This window comes from Mirounga angustirostris, unplaced genomic scaffold, assembly GCF_029215605.1.
Source record: "Mirounga angustirostris isolate CCGP_5_RB_7025 unplaced genomic scaffold, mMirAng1.0.hap1 SCAF_5, whole genome shotgun sequence".
NCBI classification, from domain to species: domain Eukaryota; kingdom Metazoa; phylum Chordata; class Mammalia; order Carnivora; family Phocidae; genus Mirounga; species Mirounga angustirostris.
Genome location: NW_026991713.1, coordinates 92413238 through 92433580, shown reverse-complemented (window position 1 = coordinate 92433580; position 20343 = coordinate 92413238). Strand labels below are relative to the sequence as shown.

The following is a 20343-nucleotide window of genomic DNA, read 5'->3' as shown; positions in this document are numbered from 1 at the left end:
GAGAAGCAGGATCTCTTCTGAGCAGGGAGCCCGATGCGGGGCTCCATCCCGGGACCCCAGGATCATGACCTGAGCTGAAGGCAGACGCTTAACCGACTGAGCCACCCTGGCACTCTTTAAACCTGTTTTATGCTGGGTTTGATGAAAACTGGAAAGTCATGGAAAGATACGATACAGCAGAGTATGGGTTATGTGTAACAAACTGAGGCAAACTCAGCAAGGCCGGCTTGTTCAGATTCCTCTTCTGTGTCCTTTTGTCTTCTGAGGTAAGGATGCTCCTTTCCTCTGAGTACAGGGAGGGCACTTCTCACATTAGGGGTTGTGACCTGCTTCAGGGAAAGGTCAGAGGGTTCTTCCTGCACATGCCATTTCTCAAATTCCTTCAGCTTAAAATATGCACTATGCTAAGGTGCCATATTTTGGGGTATCATGTCCTGAACCCCATCAAGAGTCATTCACCCTTTATTTTCAATTTACAGAAATAATGCAAACTGTACATGAAGCAAAGGATTAAAATAAAAAAGACTGTATACTTAGCAGAAAACTCACCTGCAGAGAGAAGGACCCAACAGCTTGCACTGTCCTTCCCATTCTTGAGCCTGCCTTCAAATTGGGCAAACCAAAAGCAAGGTTCTGCCTCTCCTTTCTTTGACTAGATTGGTAACAGCACAACTTGTGATCTTTGTTTTCCAGAAGAAAGAATGGGATGGGTCAGCAAAGAAGTCAAGGTAAGCTCACTTACTCAAGAGCATCTGCAAAGAAAAGACCTTTACACTAACATTAGTTCCATCCAACCCCCTGATATTTGAGCTTAATTAATGCCAAATAATAGAACTTTCCTCTCTTCCTGTCAAACCAGCAAACTTTCACTCACGTAGGGATCTAGTGATTTTGAGTTCTCCTTGGTTCTTTCAACCCTCTCTGGAAAGAGTATTGTAAGGGAGGAAAATAATATTCTGTCTACCCTTCTAAGTTCTTAGCTGAGACCCTTGTAATAAAAAACAGATTAACAAGAGAAAAAACAGAATTTATTAACATGTACACTCTATGTATACATGGGAGATACCAAGAAACTCCCCCAAATAGCTTAGAATTCAGGCTTAAACAGCATATTAATAGGAAAAGGGGCGGGATGATGTAGGCCTCTTAGGGAAGAGTGATTTTTAGGAAAGATGAATGGGCCCTTAGTAGAGCAGGTGGGAGGGATGATAGTTGTGGAAGTTCATCTGGCTGTTTTTTCTAGTCTCCTCTTCTGTGATAAGAATCAATTTTCCCTGGTTGATGAAACTCTCAGGGAGGGGGGATTTATGATTTATGACAAGTTGTGTTCCTTTTAGAGGAGCTGTCTTTAGACAGATAAGGGGAGCTCAAAGAAAGCCTCTATTTGTATTTGCTGTTTTAAAGTGCCTGACTCAAAACAGTCAAGATGCCTAAGTGGCATATTTTGAGGTGGTAAATTCTGCTACCCTTCAGTATCATAGCATATTGGGCTCTGCATCAGGAGGAGCAATGTTCACTTTTAAATCTAATCTGGAGAAGGGGGCTGTTCAGCGTCCACAGCAGGGCTCCTTCCAGGAGTTGACTGAAAACCAGAGCAGGAAGCACAAAATGTTTTCCTTATTCTCTGTTCCCAACACAGGTATGGCCAAACATTCAACTATGCAACAGGCCTTCTCAAACCTCTCTTCCAAGGTTGTATTTTATTTGAAATGCAAACAATAAAGGTGGGTTTTGTTGCCTCTGAAACACAAGTCACAGCAAAGCACAATCAGCTGTTTTAATTTCTTGCTAAAAAGAAATGACGCTTTTATTTTCCACTGTTTTATTATAAAAATCAACATTTCATTTGTTACAACTCAGCTTATTGTAATAATCAAAAGGGGATTTATACAAGGTATTTTTATACAGTTTACAATTAAAGCACTTATTTTACAAAAAGGGGGAAGTGAATAGTGGACAAGGGCTGACCAAATGTTGGCCATTAAAATATAAATACATCCTTGCAAAGCACCATCGTACCAAAGTCCATGGACAAGAAACACCAGCTGACTTTAAGACAATAACAAAGATTAAAGCTTAAGAAAAAATTTAAAAACACAAAGGATAAACATCTGAAAGCAGCACCAGATCCTTCACTTGCAAATAAGGCTAGTCCAGCTTAAGCTTCTTGGTATCCTCTTAACTCTTTTCAAATTTTCTAACCCCAGATACTTAATTTCATGTAAAATTAGATTTATTCACTTTCTTTTCCTTTTAATATTCATATTTAGGTATATCTATCTATCTACAGATATAGATAGACAGATCTATATATACATATATATCCCTGCCCTGCTTATATTTGTTTTAAAAAAATGGACAGTTAAGCATAAGCAAAAGCACATTGTCTCTAAATCTTTGGTGTAAACTTTTGGGTAAACCCTAGGTAGCAGTGAAAATCTACAAGTTAGTTTTTGTTAGGTCTATATTCTTGAGTACAAGAAATCACATAGTCTATAGTTGTATCTGTAAAGTCATGAGGATTTTTTCCAGCAATAAACTTAACAATAGCTTAAGGACGCTTTATGAAAAAGAAAAACCGAGCAAAATTTACCTGGACTTAAGGAGGGCGAGAGTAGTCAGTAAGAATCAGAGTCAGTAAGAATCTTAGATCTAAGATTCTTACTGACTACCTCCTTCTACTCAGGTGCAGGCTTAGTTTAATGAGATGCAGAATCAAGGCAATGGAAATATCCTGAGTATATGGATTCACAAGCTCATAATTTAAAATTTTTAAACTATAAATGTAAAATGTTATCCCCTAAAACTGAAAATTTCATAAGCCAAATTTTGGGACTATTATAAAATGATACTATCCCAGAAGTCAGAAACCACACATATGCTACCAGTACTTTCTAAAGAAAGTTATTTCTCTTGGCTCATTTTAGGCTTCGGATAAAGAAAGGAATACCAAATAAAATTAGAATTTAAGAATTCTGAGAACATGTTTTCAACAACACTTGATCCTGACTCAGTCCCTGTCTACACTTGGTGTATAGTCTCATTTGTGGGTGCCCAAACATTTGTTGGCCAACTGATACTCACATACTCGTAGCCACACTCCAAACATACTATGTATGTCATTATACAGACTTAAGCTTATTAAAAGCTTGGGGGTATGAAAAGCCCAAGACTTTTGTTTCTCAATTTTGTTAGATGTGTAATGGTAACCAATACGCAGCTCTTATGGCATGCAAATCAATGAAGTGGCAAGTTGCCCCTGCAGGAGAAAAAACAATTTTAAACACTACGTTTCTAGGAATCAAATCTAGGCACAGGACGGCACCAACACAACCATCACAGAGAAGCAGAAGTAGTCTATTAGGAGTGCTGGTGTCCCGTTACATAAACACACACAGATCCATTAACAGGCTAGGGAAGCCACGGCTACTAACTCACCTTGAAGTATTCTTCATTAATAGGCCTTGATGGCAAAACAAAAAGATTTTACCCCAGAACCAATTGCTACCTAACGGAGATGGTGGCTACTTTTATATTTTATCAAAGTTGGAGTTGGCCTTATACAAACTACTGACCCTGAAGGATTTTAAAATGATGAAAAAATACAATCCTCAATCCGTGCTAAAATTTTACTGCTCAAAAGCCCCGCCCCCAAATTATTGGCCTGTTAGATGAAAATGTACTGTAAAGTCTTCATTTCTAAGTATGTATCGTCCCTTTAGAGTAGCTGTGCTCGAGGATCCATATACCTCTTGGTGGTATATCACAAAGTATTTTATATTAAAATTAAAATAACTAAAGGAACTCTAATTTTCTGCTAAACAGATGACATCTCATGAATGCTACTACAGAAGAGCAGTCAAGTGTCAGAGGCATAAGAAAATTCCATGAAAGAAAAATTAATACTGAGAATCCCTTCTATCCCTTAACTCCATTTTTTTCCTTGTGACTTAAGCAGCAAAATCCCTTGGGCCACTGTTCAGAAGACCAGGGCTCTGAAGGAGACAAGTCCTAAATTATAAAAGTTCAGAGTTAAAAAGACCACCTCAATGAAGACTAGTCTACTATATAGTGCACGAAAAATATGCTATGCTAGAGCTCATTTCTCAATTTCAATCACATCAGTAAATAGGCATACTTTAAGACATATGTTCAAAATTAAATACTTTAGTATTTAAGGAATCTAGTAACATTTTATTCCTTTTTTCTTCATGGATAGTGAATATAGCAATACACCAAATTCCAAACCCTTTTCCACTTTTTCCCCTGATTTGTACTGTTTATTTTTTATCCTCAGTTTCTCCAATTAAACCTCTTGTGTTTAATAATCAAGAGAGTTTACTTAAGCTTAACTGTCCATGTAACCTGAGGTCCAATCTTTCCTGAATTTTGATAATTCTCTCATTTAAAGGTACCCTCCCCAAAATATTAAGAATCCATCTCAACTACCCCAGAAAGAGGATTCTGAGATTAAGCGGATCTGCCTTCAAATAATTTCAAACAAATTGGCACACAAATCAGTATTTTGCAAGAAGAGGCCATTGCCATCGCAGTACAAGCACTTGGACTGAGATATAACAAGGCAATATTCTTCTTAATTCGTTATAGTGCAAGTTTCCACATGGGAAGCCCACCGGATAAAGATGCACATTAAAAAATGTAAACATATAGAATTCTCAAATTCTGATTGATACCCAGTTATTGCTAACCTTTCCATCTTCATTTAAGCATCAAAGGCCCCCGTGTCACAGAATGCAACTCCAGTGTCCATTCTGTTAGACTGTGGGCACTTTGTCCACCGACAGGAAGAGTTAATGCTTGTTTGACTGAAATGCAAGACACTGATGGATCACCATTTATTTATATGCAAAATCAAGTGCACCTGATTCGTATAAGGTGTCCCTAACAATCTAAGCATTATTCTGAAACCACGTTTTTTTCTCTTTAAAAAATTTCCTTAGGTATTTTTAATTACTTAAAAAGTTCCTTCATCCCTGCCAAAATTCTGAATCTTTTCTTCCATTGTTTTCTCTTGGGCCCTGAAATCCAGAGAGGAGGCCTCAACAAGACAGAATTAAAAAAAAAAAAAAATCACTCAGTAACTGACCGACATCTAATAAAGTAAAAATACATTAGTTTAAAAACACACTCCGTTTTAGCAGAGAAGTGCTGGAAACATGTAAAAAGCAGGAAACTGACTTGTGGCAAGGTGGCAGAGCAGTGCTAGAATCATCCCACATGTCAGTCCTAAGAGCTGAGGATGCAGCAGCCCGACGACCACGCAGGTCAGGCAGATCATGGAAGAGCCTTCCATTATTCCCCTCCACCCAAGTTCTGACAGCTGAGAAGTGACTAGTTGGCCTTCTCATTTAACCCATATTGGTAAATTTGTTTAATCATCTTAATCCGTAACGGGATAAGAGAGAACACACACAAATATATGAGGTGAGTATAAGAATAATTTGTGGATAATTTGAAAACAATCTAACATTCACATTGGGTAACAGGAAGATATTAAACTCATGTCACACATTAAAAGAGGTATGTATGTAGACATCATTCTGAGAAAAATTGGCCTAAAGAACATGAAAATGTCACAAACAGTTAATAAAGGGAAAACCTAATGATAACAAAAAAATTCTCTCTTTAAATAGATTGTCTCTAACCGGAACATATTTAAATGTTTTACTAGGAAAAAAAAATATATATATATAAACGATTTCATATTGTGATATTATATGCTGAAAGTACTGCAAGGATATATGATTAATTTACAACAAAAACATAATGGTTAAATTTGTAATTCTTAAACATTGCCTATATGTGTTGTAAAAAGAGATTTTAATGAGCATTAAAACAATCTTGGAAGAGGAGCAATAATATGTCTACCCTTTGATCATTATGCAAAAACAGCAGTCAAATTCAAGAGCTAAGCCTACAGAGGAATGGAGCTAGTAGAAATATTAAAATGAAACCTTAATTTAGAAAATTCCATTTAATCAATCCTCAGATAAAAAGCTGTGAATAAGTCGTGATATCTTGGCAAAATGGCCTACAAAGCTGCTGGCGGGGAGGAAGCAAGGTAAAAACACCTAGAGAAAAAATTAATTCTTTTGACAGAGGCTGTGGGTTCTAAGGTAGGGACAGAAGACTTGCACACACAAAGAGCCCCACACCATCTTACTGGACAGCTGATCTCCTACAAGAGCAACACCCAGAAGGGATTTTTATAAATACCTATTTTCCTCACTAAAATAATTGGATTCCTAGAGAAAACAAAGCCCTTTGTCCAAAGTTAGTTTTAATTCCTTTTTTTTTCCTTTTGTGATTTCTTAAACTTGTTGGCCCTCAAATGTTAGTTAACATGAAGGCTATTTGGCTACTTCCAAGTATCTATGGTTTGCTACTCTGAGATGGACTTAAATTTTTCTTCTTCTTCTTCTTCTTCTCTCTCTCTTTTTTTTTTGGTATCAATAAAGCCCAGACATTCCTGGTCAATGATGCCTTTATTATTCCTGTTTCCTTTGTACTCAGTCACTTCACTGGGTTTAAGGCATGCTTTGTGTATTTAGTTTGCAAAAATAAAACTTTTAGTACAAATTTATTTTTTACAAATTTTTATGGCACAAGCAGCAAATCTGCTGTTTTAAGAAAATATATAAATATCCTTTTCTTCTGTACAAATATCTCCAGTATTCCCTACCCCATTTATAATTTTTAACTGTACATGGTCTGCCTCATCTTTCTCTAATAGCTCCCTCCCCCCCTCCAGATCTCAACCAAATTTGTATTTACATTTTTGCATTGGAGGCAGTCAGAGGAGGAGGGCCCCTCCTCAGGAGGAGTCTGTACAGGGAGAGGGCGGCGGTGGGTAGAGGTGATGAGAGTAGCTCCTCTCTGTGTATGGAGAAGGTGGGCAGCTTTCATAGTTCTCTTCTGCTGACAGGTATTGGCTTCGGGGTGTGGGAGGTGGGGGCACAGGCTCTGAGTCATAGTTCAAGTCACTAGTGTAGCCCTTGGCTGTTGCCACTGAGGTCATTCTCCGGCTGGGAGCATAGTCACTGTCACAAACATCTGTGCTGCAGGGCGTGGTAGGGGGTGCAAAGTGCCGGTAACTGTATGGCCTGTAGCTGGTAAGGGGGAAAATCGAGAGAAGCAGGCACTTAGTTTTACAGAAAAGCTGTTTTCCCTATCAGAATACAGAAGTATTAGATGTAAACTTCACTTTGAGTAGAATACGCTACTACAAATTTAAATTTGTACAGACCAGGAGGCAATTTGCAACAGCCAATTAAAGGAGGAAGATAGCATGTATTTCATATTTGCAAATAAAATGTGACTAGAGGCATTTCAAAATGGATAGGATGGGAATGCAGAGGTAAACTCAACCTAGCCTCTGGATGTGCTCTTATACCTTCTTCAAGTTAAACCGCATCACTGAATAACAAAAAACTATTCAAAGTAGTACTTAATGATCATCTCTGGAAAATCTGTTACACATTTTGCATTTAGTCTATATAGTGGACGGACGTCACCAATTTCTGCCGTTCCATAGTCTGTGAGAAGAATGGGTGGGTCTTCACATATTTGATCCTACTCAACCATGTTAGTATTCCTTTAACATTCTTTAACTGCTCTATAATTTACCTAATGAATAATTTAATGATGTCTGAAGACTTCATTCTCTCTTTAAAACAAATATTGTGCAAGCCATGCTGAATTCTGGTAGACAGCCTAAGGGGCATATCTATCCCATTACTGTTACTATCAGCAAAGACAAAGTGCTATGGTTTGGGGGAAAGAGTTCTGATCCCTTGTGTACAGACAAGCATACTGTCCTAACAACAAAATGATCAATTCTAAATATCCATGTAGGACCAGTGTATTTTCTAATATGTACTTAGAGACCTAATTTATTTCTTATACTTGTTGTTCCACCTTTTCAAATAATCTACAGCTACAATCAAGGTTGCAGCATGGTTAACTAATAAAAAAGGAACTGAGAAGACATGAACACACTAGTGAAAAGAAGAGCTAAAAGTGCTAGCTTTCCTATCGTTTCTATTTCTATCTGTGACCTCATATACCACTTATATTCCAAATATCATAGAGCTGATCTTATTTCATATTTATCCCAATCAAGGTTTCTTCATATGCTTGGTCACCAAAGTGACTACAAGTGAGGCACAGGAGCATGTGTAAACCTGAAGGAATAATCCATAAGATGCCCAGTGCTACAGACTGCCACAAGATACTATCCCAAGATATAAACCATTTGATATCACCCAGGGTTTGCCTCAAAAGAAATGGCTGCCAAAAGAACAAAAGGTACATGACCTGCTGAGCAGGTTCTCAAGCGTTTTTACTACCAATACTGACATGATGTCATAGTACTTTTTAGGTTTTATCTTTCTGTCCAATCAGGCATTGAGTCTTGGTGAAATTTCTTGGCTCAACATTTAAAAGGCCCAACACTTCCATTTTCATGGGGGGAAAAAAAAAAACAGCTAAGAAGAAAGGAAATAAAATTAACAAAATTCTTGTATGTTCTCGTCTGGACAAAAATCTCAACAAATGATGAGAAGTGTGACTCAGAAGAAAGAAACTGGGCTTAATTTGAGACCTGGGAAATGGTCAAATAAGAAATGTTTTTGATGCAATTATGTTCATTTTAATCAATGTTTTATTCAATTTAAATAAATTAATTTTTCATTTTTTTTTTTTAAGTAGGCTCCACGCCCAACGTAGTGCTTGAACCTTGAGATCCTGAGATCAAGAGCTGGATGCTCTAAGAACTGAGCCAGCCAGGTGCTCCAAAGAAATTGATTTTTTAAAAATAAAATTTTAAGTCTTTCATTTTGTTTTTTCAGTTTATGGGTTTCTGTAACTGAACAATCAAACTAGTGGCAAGGAAAGCAACATTTACAATAAAACATAAAAACATCAGTTCAGAATCAAGCCTATCTCAAAGAGTCTTATCTATAAATTGAAATGCGAGTTCTGAATAAGGTACTATAAACAGTTTCCACTTGGTTTTTATATATCTGTAAGGTTATATCAGAATAATTTGACTAGAAGTCTAGGAAACACCTTAACTAGAAGATAACAGGCACTTGAGGGATGCCAATAAACACAACACTCAGCATTTAGAGACTATCAAGCTGTTGACTTTCTGCTGGCCTTTGAAAGAAGATGAAAAGAATGCTCACTTCGGCAGCACATATACTGAAAGAGGATGAAAAGACTAAGAATATAATATACTAGTACTTCACCTGCTCAATATGCTCTACAGACACAAATCAGCAGAAAGGCATGATTTCCCCCTTTCTGTCTTACAAATATATTTCATTTATTTTAGTGAGTCATGATTTATTCCAAGCAATCTTATGAGAATTTTTTCATTCCAGATTGTAATAAAGTGTGTGAAGCAAGGGCTGAACTTCAGCTTCTCTCGACTTCTCTCGAATTCTATGCTCTTAGTCCCCCTGCTATTTACAGCTCTCACAACTCTCTGAAGTTAGGTTTGACTGACAGTCTAAGAAGGGGTTATTGGACAGTCTTACGTCAATAGACTATCTTACGCCAATTAGACGATCAATCAAACCTAACTTGAGCAGTAACCTATTTTGAGATCAGTTATTTTGGTGGGTAACTTTTCCTTAGAATACTGTTAACAGTATTAGGGGCTCTACTTTATTACTCTAAAAGCTAGCATTTGTGACTCTCTTTAAAAAAAATGTATAATGCCCGAAAGAAAAGGATGCGTGGAAGGGGCAACATTAGCATTACCAAGACAAGATGCCTATTCTCTCTCAGTGACCATCATCTACTTATGCAGGGCTACATCACACCCACAACCAGAGTACTTCTTTCTTCTATACTTTGATTATACTAGAGGAAGATATGTATTACCTGTAGGACCTATGAGTGGAAGGACTATTCGAAGAATAACCAAATTCCATAGTGTAATGTGATCGCTCTGTGGCTGGGGATGGCGGAGGGTTCAAAATCTAAAGGGAAAAATAATTAAATTATTAAAATAACAATAGTCTATGCCACACAAAGACCATTAGACTTTCCTACATGCTCTTGCTTCATCTGTTTGTATTCCTTTCCATTACAAGGTTAGCACAATCTTTCTTTCCCAAAGAACTGACCTCAAATAGTACTTTAGGAGTGGGGCTCTCCAATCCCTAAAACACAATTTCATCACGGCTAAACAGTGCAATGTGATAAGAAGGAAATCTGTACGTCACTGGTTTAAGTTCAGCACAGCTGGGTTCTGATTTTTTTTAATTATAAATATTTAGAGAAACATTACTGACTGAGGAGAAATACCAGGTGTGCTTCCTTTTTTGGGGAGGTCACAGAATGTAGATCCTAAGCCTCTCAAGAGATACTATTCAGTAGTTCTACTTTTACCCAAACTATGAAATTACTGCCTAGTGCTTTCAAATATGCTGGTTACTACACAGTAAACTTAAAGGTTTAGATTTAAGAGTGCTTATGTGGTGGTGGTAAATCCCACCTGTGAGCCCTATTTGCCTAAATTGTATACTAAAAAATTCTTTACATTACCATCATTGAGTACCCCCATTTCAATAGGTTAAAAATCTAGGATTCTATTTATCTTAGCATTCAAAGTCAAACAAAGGAAAACAGACTGCTTACTGCAGGGAAGTAAGTGCCTTTGGTGCTTGAAGAACTACTTGATGATGCTCCTGTGACATGAGCTCGGTCATAAGGGGGTCCACTGCTTCCCCCCATGATACTTAGGGAGCTGATCATTGATTTACCTCGAGACATTCCTAAAATGAAGGATAAATACTGAAGATGAATAAGATCTATAAAAATTATTTCCACGCATAAAATGTTTTTATTCAACACTAGGATTACAAATAACAATAGTCAAATGGTTTAATTTTAAAACAATTTATGCCCTCTTCTCCTAATAATAATCGAAAGTACTTAATGGAGAAGGGAAATGAATGTTCTCTAGACATGAACACTGCTGAGAGCTGGCCTAGAACAAGGCTAAGTAAATAGTTCCTATCCCTTCTCTCCAAGGATAGAAGCAGAACTCTTCAAAATAAGAAGTTTTCAACCTTAGAGGATTTGCAGAAGAAAAGGACTATGGGGAGTGGAGGTTGTAAAGCAGGATAGATTAAAGAACAGATTTACTCAAGGGGAAACTAAATCCACTTTTAAGGGCATTAATACAAAGTACGGATTACTTCTTCATCTTCTAGATGCAAATGTTGTTGGAATCACAACCACCAATGTGGAAGAAGAAATTCTATTATTTTCCAAGTGACTTCCCATATTCCACTAACTGAAAATAGGTATAGCAACAAGGAATCATTATCATTAATAGTTTCAAAATCGTATCTGTTTTCTTAGATTTACACCCAGAGTAAGTTCTTATTTTCTGAGAGCTTTTGCCTCCCTCTCCATATTCATTTAAAAAAAGGCTTCTTTTCACTATGGGCACCAGAAGGCACTGAAAAGAAAGCCGTACTTCCCTAGGGCAATATGGTCTACCCAAACACGTGGAATTTCTGGCTACTTAGTTATTGTTTAGGCATAGCCTAAGATAATATATCCCTCCCTGTTATCACCCAGCTATTTCCAATCTTTGCTGAAAAGGAATCTTAATCTATTTTTTTCCCACCTTTAACTGCTGGGCTCCATAGTACTGAGGTCCCCCGGTAGTGCACCTAAAGGACCTGTGGTTTATGACTCCTCAACAAATGTCTAGCTATTTACTTTCAGGAGAGCACATCCAGAAATGCAGTACATGTAGTACGTGCAATAAATGCAGTCGGTATGTATAAATATGGGTATTATGTATTTGCTTTATAACCTTTCATAAAAAGAGACAGTGCTAAAAGTAAAAGAGAACATTTGTTCTTAGAAGTTTTTAAACCCAAAGTAGTCTAGTTTGGAATAGACTCTAGGCAATATCCTATTTCCATAATGGAAAGTTGGCAATCCTGCCAGTATCCCAGACTTGATTCTCAATGGATCAGTCTTAACTCACCTGGAAGAGATCCTGACAAAGAACTCGGATGTGGCACATAACCAAGGGGCACAGAAGCTGGTCCATGAACTACATAGTCATTAGTCATGGTTTCCCCATCTCCCTTCATACGTGGACACAACATTCTCTGGCAGATAAAGTATATGGTTCCAGACACAAAAATGGTGACAATTACTCCAATAACTGAACCAACCGTGTTGGTGGCCTGTGGAGCTGGTTCCTCAGTTGGATCTAAAATGAGAATGCAGTAGAGTTATATAAAGGAGAAACAACTGTAGACTCAAAATAGTTATTAAAAAGAGGGCTTCTGAGTAGAATGTGAGCTAGTGAAGACAACTCACAACCATTTTTTTATTTCTATGAATACTTATACACCATACCCCATTAGGTATATAGGTAAATATCATTAGAAATCAAAATGAACTATCTTTAAGTGAAGACAGAAATAAAATACATTGAAAAGTGTATCTATAAATTCATAAAAACAAAGATGTAAGTGAATCATAGATTTAAACATCATTAAGTTCTAAATACACAGATAAAATTTATCCTACTTCATTTTGTATATCATAAAATAACATGGTTATTTTGAATTTCAGAGAAAATTTTAGGGCCAAAAGGGATGGACCTAGGAAAGTCATCAAATGTTTTACCTGGCATAATGAAGAAGCCAAAAGCAACTCTGAGCTTGATTTTAGGTTTGAAAAGTGACATATAGGCCTGGTGAAGGGAGATCAGAAGCTAAAGAGAGCACTAGCTCTCAGGCCCAATATGCTGGTGCCTTCAGAGTGAATCTATTGCCTGAGGGCAAGAAACGTAAGGTCTCTGATACTTGAGTACTTACAAAGGCCAGAGCCTGAGAACACTAGAGGAAGACCCTGTGCATGGCACTCACCTTTACCAGATCTGTGAGCTATGAGGCTCTAAAAGCAGGAGGCATCAATATTACAGGTGAAGGTAAATAGTAAAAGGGCTTGTCAAGTTTAGAGCGTTACTCTTCTATTTGGAAGGAAAATCCTTCCATTCTGAATAGTCAGACTATATCTCACACTGCAGATCTTTTATGTGTGTGTGTGTGTGTGTGTGTGTGTGTGTGTGTGTGTGAAATTATTTTTGAGAGAGCAAGAGTGTGAGCGGGGAAGAGGGGCCGAGAGGGAGGGAGAGGGAGAAAATCTAAAGCAGACTCCCCACTGAGCACATCCCTACAACAGGCTCAATCTCATGACCCTGAGATCATGACCTGAGTGGAAATCAAGAGTCAGATGCTTAATCAGCTGAGCCATTCAGGGGCCTTACAACTACAGATCTTTTAAAAACCTCTCTTCTGCTTCATCTTACCTTAAATCTCCCACCCACACAGCTAAACTTGACTTCCGACAGATTAAATAAATGAGAGAAAATGCTATCACTAAGTTACAGAATATGCAGAGGCTGCCAGTTACATATGTTGTCTGTGGACTCGGGGGTACAGATTCTCCCTAGTCCTTGTGAGCAGTCATCTATCTTTCTTATTCCTTTCCAGTGCCTTGGCATTGCTTTCTAATGCCAAGCTTCAAGAAAGAATAGTTTATACTCACTATCTCCAATTCTTAGTCTTCACATCTTAACTCACTGAAATCAGGTTTGTATCCTCACGGCCACAGTAAAACTTGTCTGACAAAGGTCAAAGTTCTCCTATTTGCCATATTCATTAAACTCTTCATCTTACTGACCTCTCCAAACATTCAATACCGATGGCTCTTGTTTTCTTCTCAAAAATGCCTAATCAATATCCTTCCAAAATATCACTCTCTTAGTTTTACTAGCTCTGATTATTCTGTTTCCATTTGTTTCCTTCTCTTCCGTCTCTTAAGTGCAGAGTTCTTGCCATAGTTCTATGTCCCACTATTTTCCTCTACTTAACTCTCTCTGAGAGACTTCATCCACAATGCCTCAGCTTTAATTATCTTTAATAAACTGAAGAGGCCAAATCTCTCTCTTGAGCTAAAGACCCACACAATGGACAACAACTTCCTGAACAGCTTCATTGGGATATCCCATTGACAACCTGAATGCAACCTATCTACCCTGCACACTCATCTTCACCAATATCCAACAGGTTTTGTGGCTCCCAGGAATAAAGCAGATCATAAATAAATGATGGCACCTGTGGCAAATCAAAGGCATTTAAATTAAATTTTAAAAAAGTAATAAAAAACCTGTATCAGACAAATATTACATCCGGACCCCAAGATACGGAATGATCCTTCAGTTTTCAGTCTCTGCTATATATTCTAGTTAATGACTCCAGTCACTCAGTGAGGTACTTTTGAGTCAACCTAAACTTATCAACTACATCTAAATGGTTGCAAAACCTTTTTTACTCTATTTCTGAAATCTATCCCCTCCTTTCCACTACCAGTGCTCCTCTTGATTTAGATAATTATCTTCTGCCTGAACTATGATAGCCTCTTAAGTATTTTTAAATTAGAGGCTGCAAGTCATTAGATGGTGAAAACAATTTAGTGGGTTGCAATCAGCATTTTAAAACAGAAAATTTCAGAATACATTCTATATCATATGGGTAAGTACTGTTGTATGACACTTTTGTTTCTTCATGTGTACACCCACATCACTGTATTCCTCTTGATGTGATCAAAATGTGTGAAAGCAATCAATCTAACATTTCCCTGCCCATTATCTTATACTTCCAATCCATCTATTTTTACAGCTTTCACAATTACATAGCCATGCCAGTCCTTTCCTTAAGCTTTTCAATGGCTCTCCGTTATTCTGGATGCTATGTCTAGGCTCTTTCAAAGAAAAGCAAAGTCTTCTCTGATCTTACCTTTACATATGTTCTCTTGCTGATACCCCTCCTCAAGACATAGCTTGTATTCTGGCAGTCCCAGTTACATGTAGTTTCCCAAAGGTGCCTGTTCCACTCTCTTTTTGAATAGCATACTCTCTGCTTGGAATACAATCTCTCCATTTTTTTTTTTTTTAATTTATTTATTTGAGAATGAGGGAGAGCACATGAGAGGGGGGAGGGTCAGAGGGAGAAGCAGACTCCCTGCCGAGCAGGGAGCCCGATGTGGGACTCGATCCCGAGACTCCAGGATCATGACCTGAGCTGAAGGCAGTCGCTTAACCAACTGAGCCACCCAGGCGCCCCACAATCTCTCCATTTATCTATACAATTAACACTCTTCACTGATCAAGGCCCAATTTTAAGTATCATTTTTCTAAGATGTCTTCCTTGATGAACCCCATGTTCACTCCTGAAGATCGGACCACTCTCTTTTTTGATGCTATTTGTAAAGATCTCTATTATAGCACATTTAATACCACTTATCACACTCCTTTATCAACAGTGTCTACTATGAGCCAGGCTATAGAGCTTATATACATTGAATTGTTTAATTTTCTCACAACCACCAGGCTTAAATATTATCTTCATTTTAAAGATAAAGCAACTCAAGTTTAACAACAAATAATTTGCTGGTAAGAGGTGGAGCTAGAATTCAAATCCATCTCTATTTGGCTTTAAAATCTTTATTCTTACTACTAGCTCAACCAGAGAGGACTTTGAGAAACTTGGTACAGGAACCATGTACCCTCAACACATGGCAGGTATTCAGTAAAAGTCTGCTGAATAAATGAGTAAGTTCTAAAAGTCTTAGTAAGGATCCCATTTGAATTTTGTAAAAATACCAGCTTAAAGTCTTCATTATGTGTAAAGAATTTTTAAATGAATTCTACCTAAATTTCACTAAATCAGTTTGACAGGGTAGACCTGACTTTTTTTTTTTTTTTTAAAGATTTTATTTATTTATTTGACAGAGAGAGAGACACAGCGAGAGAGGGAACACAAGCAGGGAGAGTGGGAGAGGGAGAAGCAGGCTTCCCGTGGTGCAGGGAGCCCGATGCAGGGCTCGATCCCAGGACCCTGGGATCATGACCTGAGCCGAAGGCAGACGCTCAACGACTGAGCCACCCAGGCGCCCCTAGACCTGACTTATTCTGAATTCCATTCAGAATTAAGTTTATCAGTTTGGGATATAGTTTAAGTCAGGGCATTTGTCAATAGTTATGAACCTTGAAGAAACTATGAGTTATGTACCCTAGAGTCTTTAGGCATAGGGGTATATGTTGGCATAAGAATCCTCAGGTGCATTTTAAGGAAGCTCTTAAAGTCACTGAGAAACTGGTGGAAACATGTCAAGAAAAAAGTGAGAGATGATAAACATGGGATAATGTTCAGAATCTCAAGTTTATACCACTGACTGATTTCTACATATCTAAATGGTTTGAGACTTTACTAACTTTAGTTGTGGCAAAATAATATTTATTCTTTTCTGATGCTTTCCTTAATGTTTCTGTGGAGATTTTTGTGCAAAGAAAACTGCTGTCTTTAAGGAATTATTAAAAGCAAAACATAAAAAATCCTGGTACAAATAACTAGCTTAATATTAATACTTGTTTCTTTTCTTCTTCTTTTTTTTTGTAAAGATTTTTATTTATTTATTCTAGGGAGAAAGAGAGAGCGCAAGTAGGGGGTAGAGGGAGAGACTCTCAAGCAGACTCCCAGCTGAGCAGGAAGCCCGATGTAAGGCTTGATCTCATGACCCTGAGGATCATGACCTGAGCTGAAATCAAGAGTTGGATGCTTAACTGACTGAGCCAACCAGGCGCCCCTAATGCTTGCTTCTTAATAAAGAAATACTAATTATAAGTGAAATTCACCCATGAAGAAAAGGAAAAACTATTTTAAAAATTGTCCTGTAAGAGTAATATATAAAGTTTTAGTCCTACTTACAACAATCCAGTTCATCTGACTTGTCACTGCAATCCACATTATGATCACATTTCTTATGTTTTCCAATGCACTGACCGTTGGAACAGCGGAACTGATCAATTAAACAAAGCACTGGGGAAAAAATGTAAATAGTTTTCTTATTTTTACTAGCATGTAAAGTCAAACTCTGGCAAGAGTCAAAAAGTACTTTCTGGATGTAAATGAAAAACAAATTAGACTTTAAAATATAACTTAAAAATTATTCTCTGGGGATTTCCATTGGTAGAGAGAAAAGAGTAGAAAAAGAAATCCAGCAGGAAATTTCCTATTTTGTTCTTTACATTAAATTTCATCTTTCACTAATAATTCTGTTAAGAATTAAAGAATTCTATCTACATGCATTTCTTTCTTTGATTGATTGATTGACTGATTGATTTATCTATCTATCTATCTGAGAGAGAGGAGAAAGTGTGCACAAGCAGTGGGTAGGTGCAGAAGGAGAAGCAGACTCCCCGCTGAGCAGGGAGCCCAAACCAGGGCTCAATCCCAGGACCCTGGGATCATGACCTGAGCTGAAGGCAGAGCTTAACTGCCTGAGCCACCCAGGTGCCCTCTACGTGCTTTTCTAGACACTAAAAAATTCTAGAGAATTTGTTTTTACCATGTTAAAGGTTAGTGGTGCAAAGAGGAAGATATGAAATTATTTTACATTGTAATAAATAAACCTAAATCAGAGTTCAATGGAAACAAGGACTATTTTTACATACTGAAGGTCTAACTTATAGGCCTCATCCTCAATCTGCAAAGCTTATTAAAGTGTATAAACCTTATGCATGATAAGTGGATTAAAACAACAATATGGAACATGCTACTAGGTTTAAACATAATAAAGTCAAATGTACTTGAAAAAACCCCAAATCTACCATTGAGCCAAAGCAATACCCTGAATTTCAAACAACTGAATATTAATGGAAAAAAAGACTACACAACCAGGCCCCAGGAATTTCAGATACCTTCACAGTTCTTCTCATCTGATTTATCCTGGCAGTTTGCATCTCCATTGCATCGGAGGGCACCATCAATACACTGCCCACTGGCACACTGGAACTGGGACTCTGAGCATACGGGACAATTGAGCTCGTCACTGTGGTCTTCACATTCAGTAAACCCATCACAGCGCCAAGCCACAGGAATACAGTCAATTTCTCCCGTGAAGCAAGTGAACTGCTGAGGAGAACATGTTGGGGGTTCTTCAAATGAACAAGGGGGAGAAGAGTGACAAAAACACAACAGTCACACAAATGTACAAACACACTTGAGTGAAGCTCACTTAACATATGCAAAACACTTTTTAATAGATAAAATCTGTAAACTACCCCATCTAACCAGAAAATAAATACAATTTTTACACTACTACATTTAGATTTACTAACTTGCAAAACTATAAGACAGAAAAAAGTTTTCTCATATAATTCAAGTAGGATTATTTGCCATCCATTATAATCTCACACATAACTGAGGAATAATCACCATAATCATCCACCTACAAATATTTTAAAGTTAGCTTACAATTCATAAATTTTCTAGTGATGAGGTTCTCAAAGAGCAGCCCAGGAACCCTTGGGTAAGAGGATCTACAAAGTCAAAACTATTTTATAATAATACCGAGATGCCACTTGCCTTTCTACCACACTTGCCCTGACTCAACAAAAGGAATGGCTGGTAAAAGTCTTGGCACATTAGCAAACTCAAGTGGTTATCAAACTGTTACTAGTAGTCACTGCATTCTGTACAGCCACACACTCAGAGTTTAAAAAAAAAAAAAAGCCAGTTTTATTTTAAAATGTTCTTGATGAACCAGTAAAAATATTAACTATATTAAAATCAACTCTTGGAATACATGCTGTCTTTTCAATAGCATTTGATAAAATGGGAAGTATGCATAAAGCTCAGGTTGTATACCTCAGTATGATGGTTTCTCACAGGAAAGCACTTTGAGTTCTAAGCTCAACCCAAAATGGAACACTATTTTTATTTTAAAATTGAAAGAACTGACAAATAAACTATAGTTATTTACACTTCGGTATCTGGCAAGAAGTTTAAAAAAATATGAATTAGCGAGGAGATAGTCCAAGATGGTGGAGGAGTAGGAGACCTCAGTTTCGTCTAGTCCCAAGAATTCAGCTAGATAGCTATCAAATCATTCTGAACACCTATGAACTCAACCAGAGATCTAAGCTGCAACTCTACAAATAGAAAAGTGACCACTTTCTGCAAGGTAGGAGGTGCAGAGAAGTGAATCTGAGGCCATATATCAGAAGATAAACTGAGCGGGGAGGGAGCCTCCATAAGCCGGCACCCGAGAGTGATAAGAGCAGCAGAGCACAAGATCAGAACTTTTAGAAGTCTGCTCCGGTCAGGGATGTCCCTGCCTGAAAAGTGTTCAGGTGGAAAAGTGGGGCGGAATCCTAGGTGGGACAGTGTGGTCTCAGGATCTCCGGGGTCACAGGAAGACCAGGGGTGCCTGACTGTGGCAGAGTTCCCAGGCACTGGAGCAGGGAATCTGGCTGCAATCAGCGAGCCCAGGAATGGGCTCTCAGCTTGGGGTTATCATATACCACCAACCCAGGGGTGACTGCTCCGTTGGAGGGGCCACCAACCACCGTGGGGTGACTGCTCTCCGAGCAGGGGCCCAGTGAGCAGCAGAACCACAGCAAGACCCCACTCTCTCCCCCAGGAGTGGCACAAGTGCACACCACACAAGTCTGCAGGGTTTGGAGCCTTGAAACGGGGTTATGGGCCTGAGACAGAAATACCTGGTCACAAGTTGGGTGAGCACGGAGTGCGGTTGGAGACCAGGGAGATGGAAGTGATTGATTGCTTTTCCCTGAGAGCACACTGAGAAGTGGGGCCCCCACTCTCCGCTCTGGGGCTGGGGATTGGGAGGCGGCCATTTTCACTGTCATCCTCTAAAGAGCACAGAAAGCCTTCAGGGAACAAAAGCCACATAGAGCAATCTGGAGCCGCTTACTTAGCCTGGCCCTCTGGCAAGGGTGGTGCAGTTCCAGCTGGGACAAAGACACCCAAGAATCAACGCAATAGGCCTTTCCCCCAGAAGATCAGCAAAAACATCCCACTAAGACCAAGTTTACCAATCATCATATACAACTGTAAAACGACAGCACTAGGGGAAAACAGTATATAGAATTCATGTTTTTCCCCCCATGATTCCTTAGTCTTTCAATTTTTTTTGTCTCTTTCCTTTTTCAACCAATTTCTTATTTTATCAACTTTTGGAATTTTCATGTTTACAGTTACATTCTATCTTTTTGTTGTATTTAATTTTTGTATATAAGTTTTTCTTTCTTTATAATTTTGGAAAGCAGTTTCTTCTAACAGACCATAATACACCCAGAATCTAGTGTATGGACCTGTTCTCTTCACCTGTCTGATACTCTTTTTTTTTTTTAACTTTTCTTTTTTTTGTTAAAGTCTTTTCAAAATTTTTATCTCTACAATTACATTC

At 38.1% G+C, this 20343-nt stretch overlaps 1 protein-coding gene across 3 annotated transcripts in view; it reads right to left on the bottom strand.

Annotated features, from left to right (window-relative positions):
* Window positions 1-1681: 1681 nt before the first annotated feature.
* Window positions 1682-20343, bottom strand: part of LRP6 (LDL receptor related protein 6) — a 178606-nt gene continuing 159944 nt past the window's right edge. For all 3 annotated transcript variants that reach the window (XM_064591557.1, XM_064591556.1, XM_054507171.2), the window contains 6 exons: window positions 17831-18067; window positions 16839-16949; window positions 12041-12271; window positions 10672-10808; window positions 9913-10010; window positions 1682-7130 (listed from right to left, as the gene is read on the bottom strand). In XM_064591557.1, coding sequence (XP_064447627.1) covers window positions 6836-7130; window positions 9913-10010; window positions 10672-10808; window positions 12041-12271; window positions 16839-16949; window positions 17831-18067 — 1109 coding nt within the window. In that variant the 3' untranslated portion in view covers window positions 1682-6835. The remainder of the gene's footprint in view (window positions 7131-9912; window positions 10011-10671; window positions 10809-12040; window positions 12272-16838; window positions 16950-17830; window positions 18068-20343) is intronic.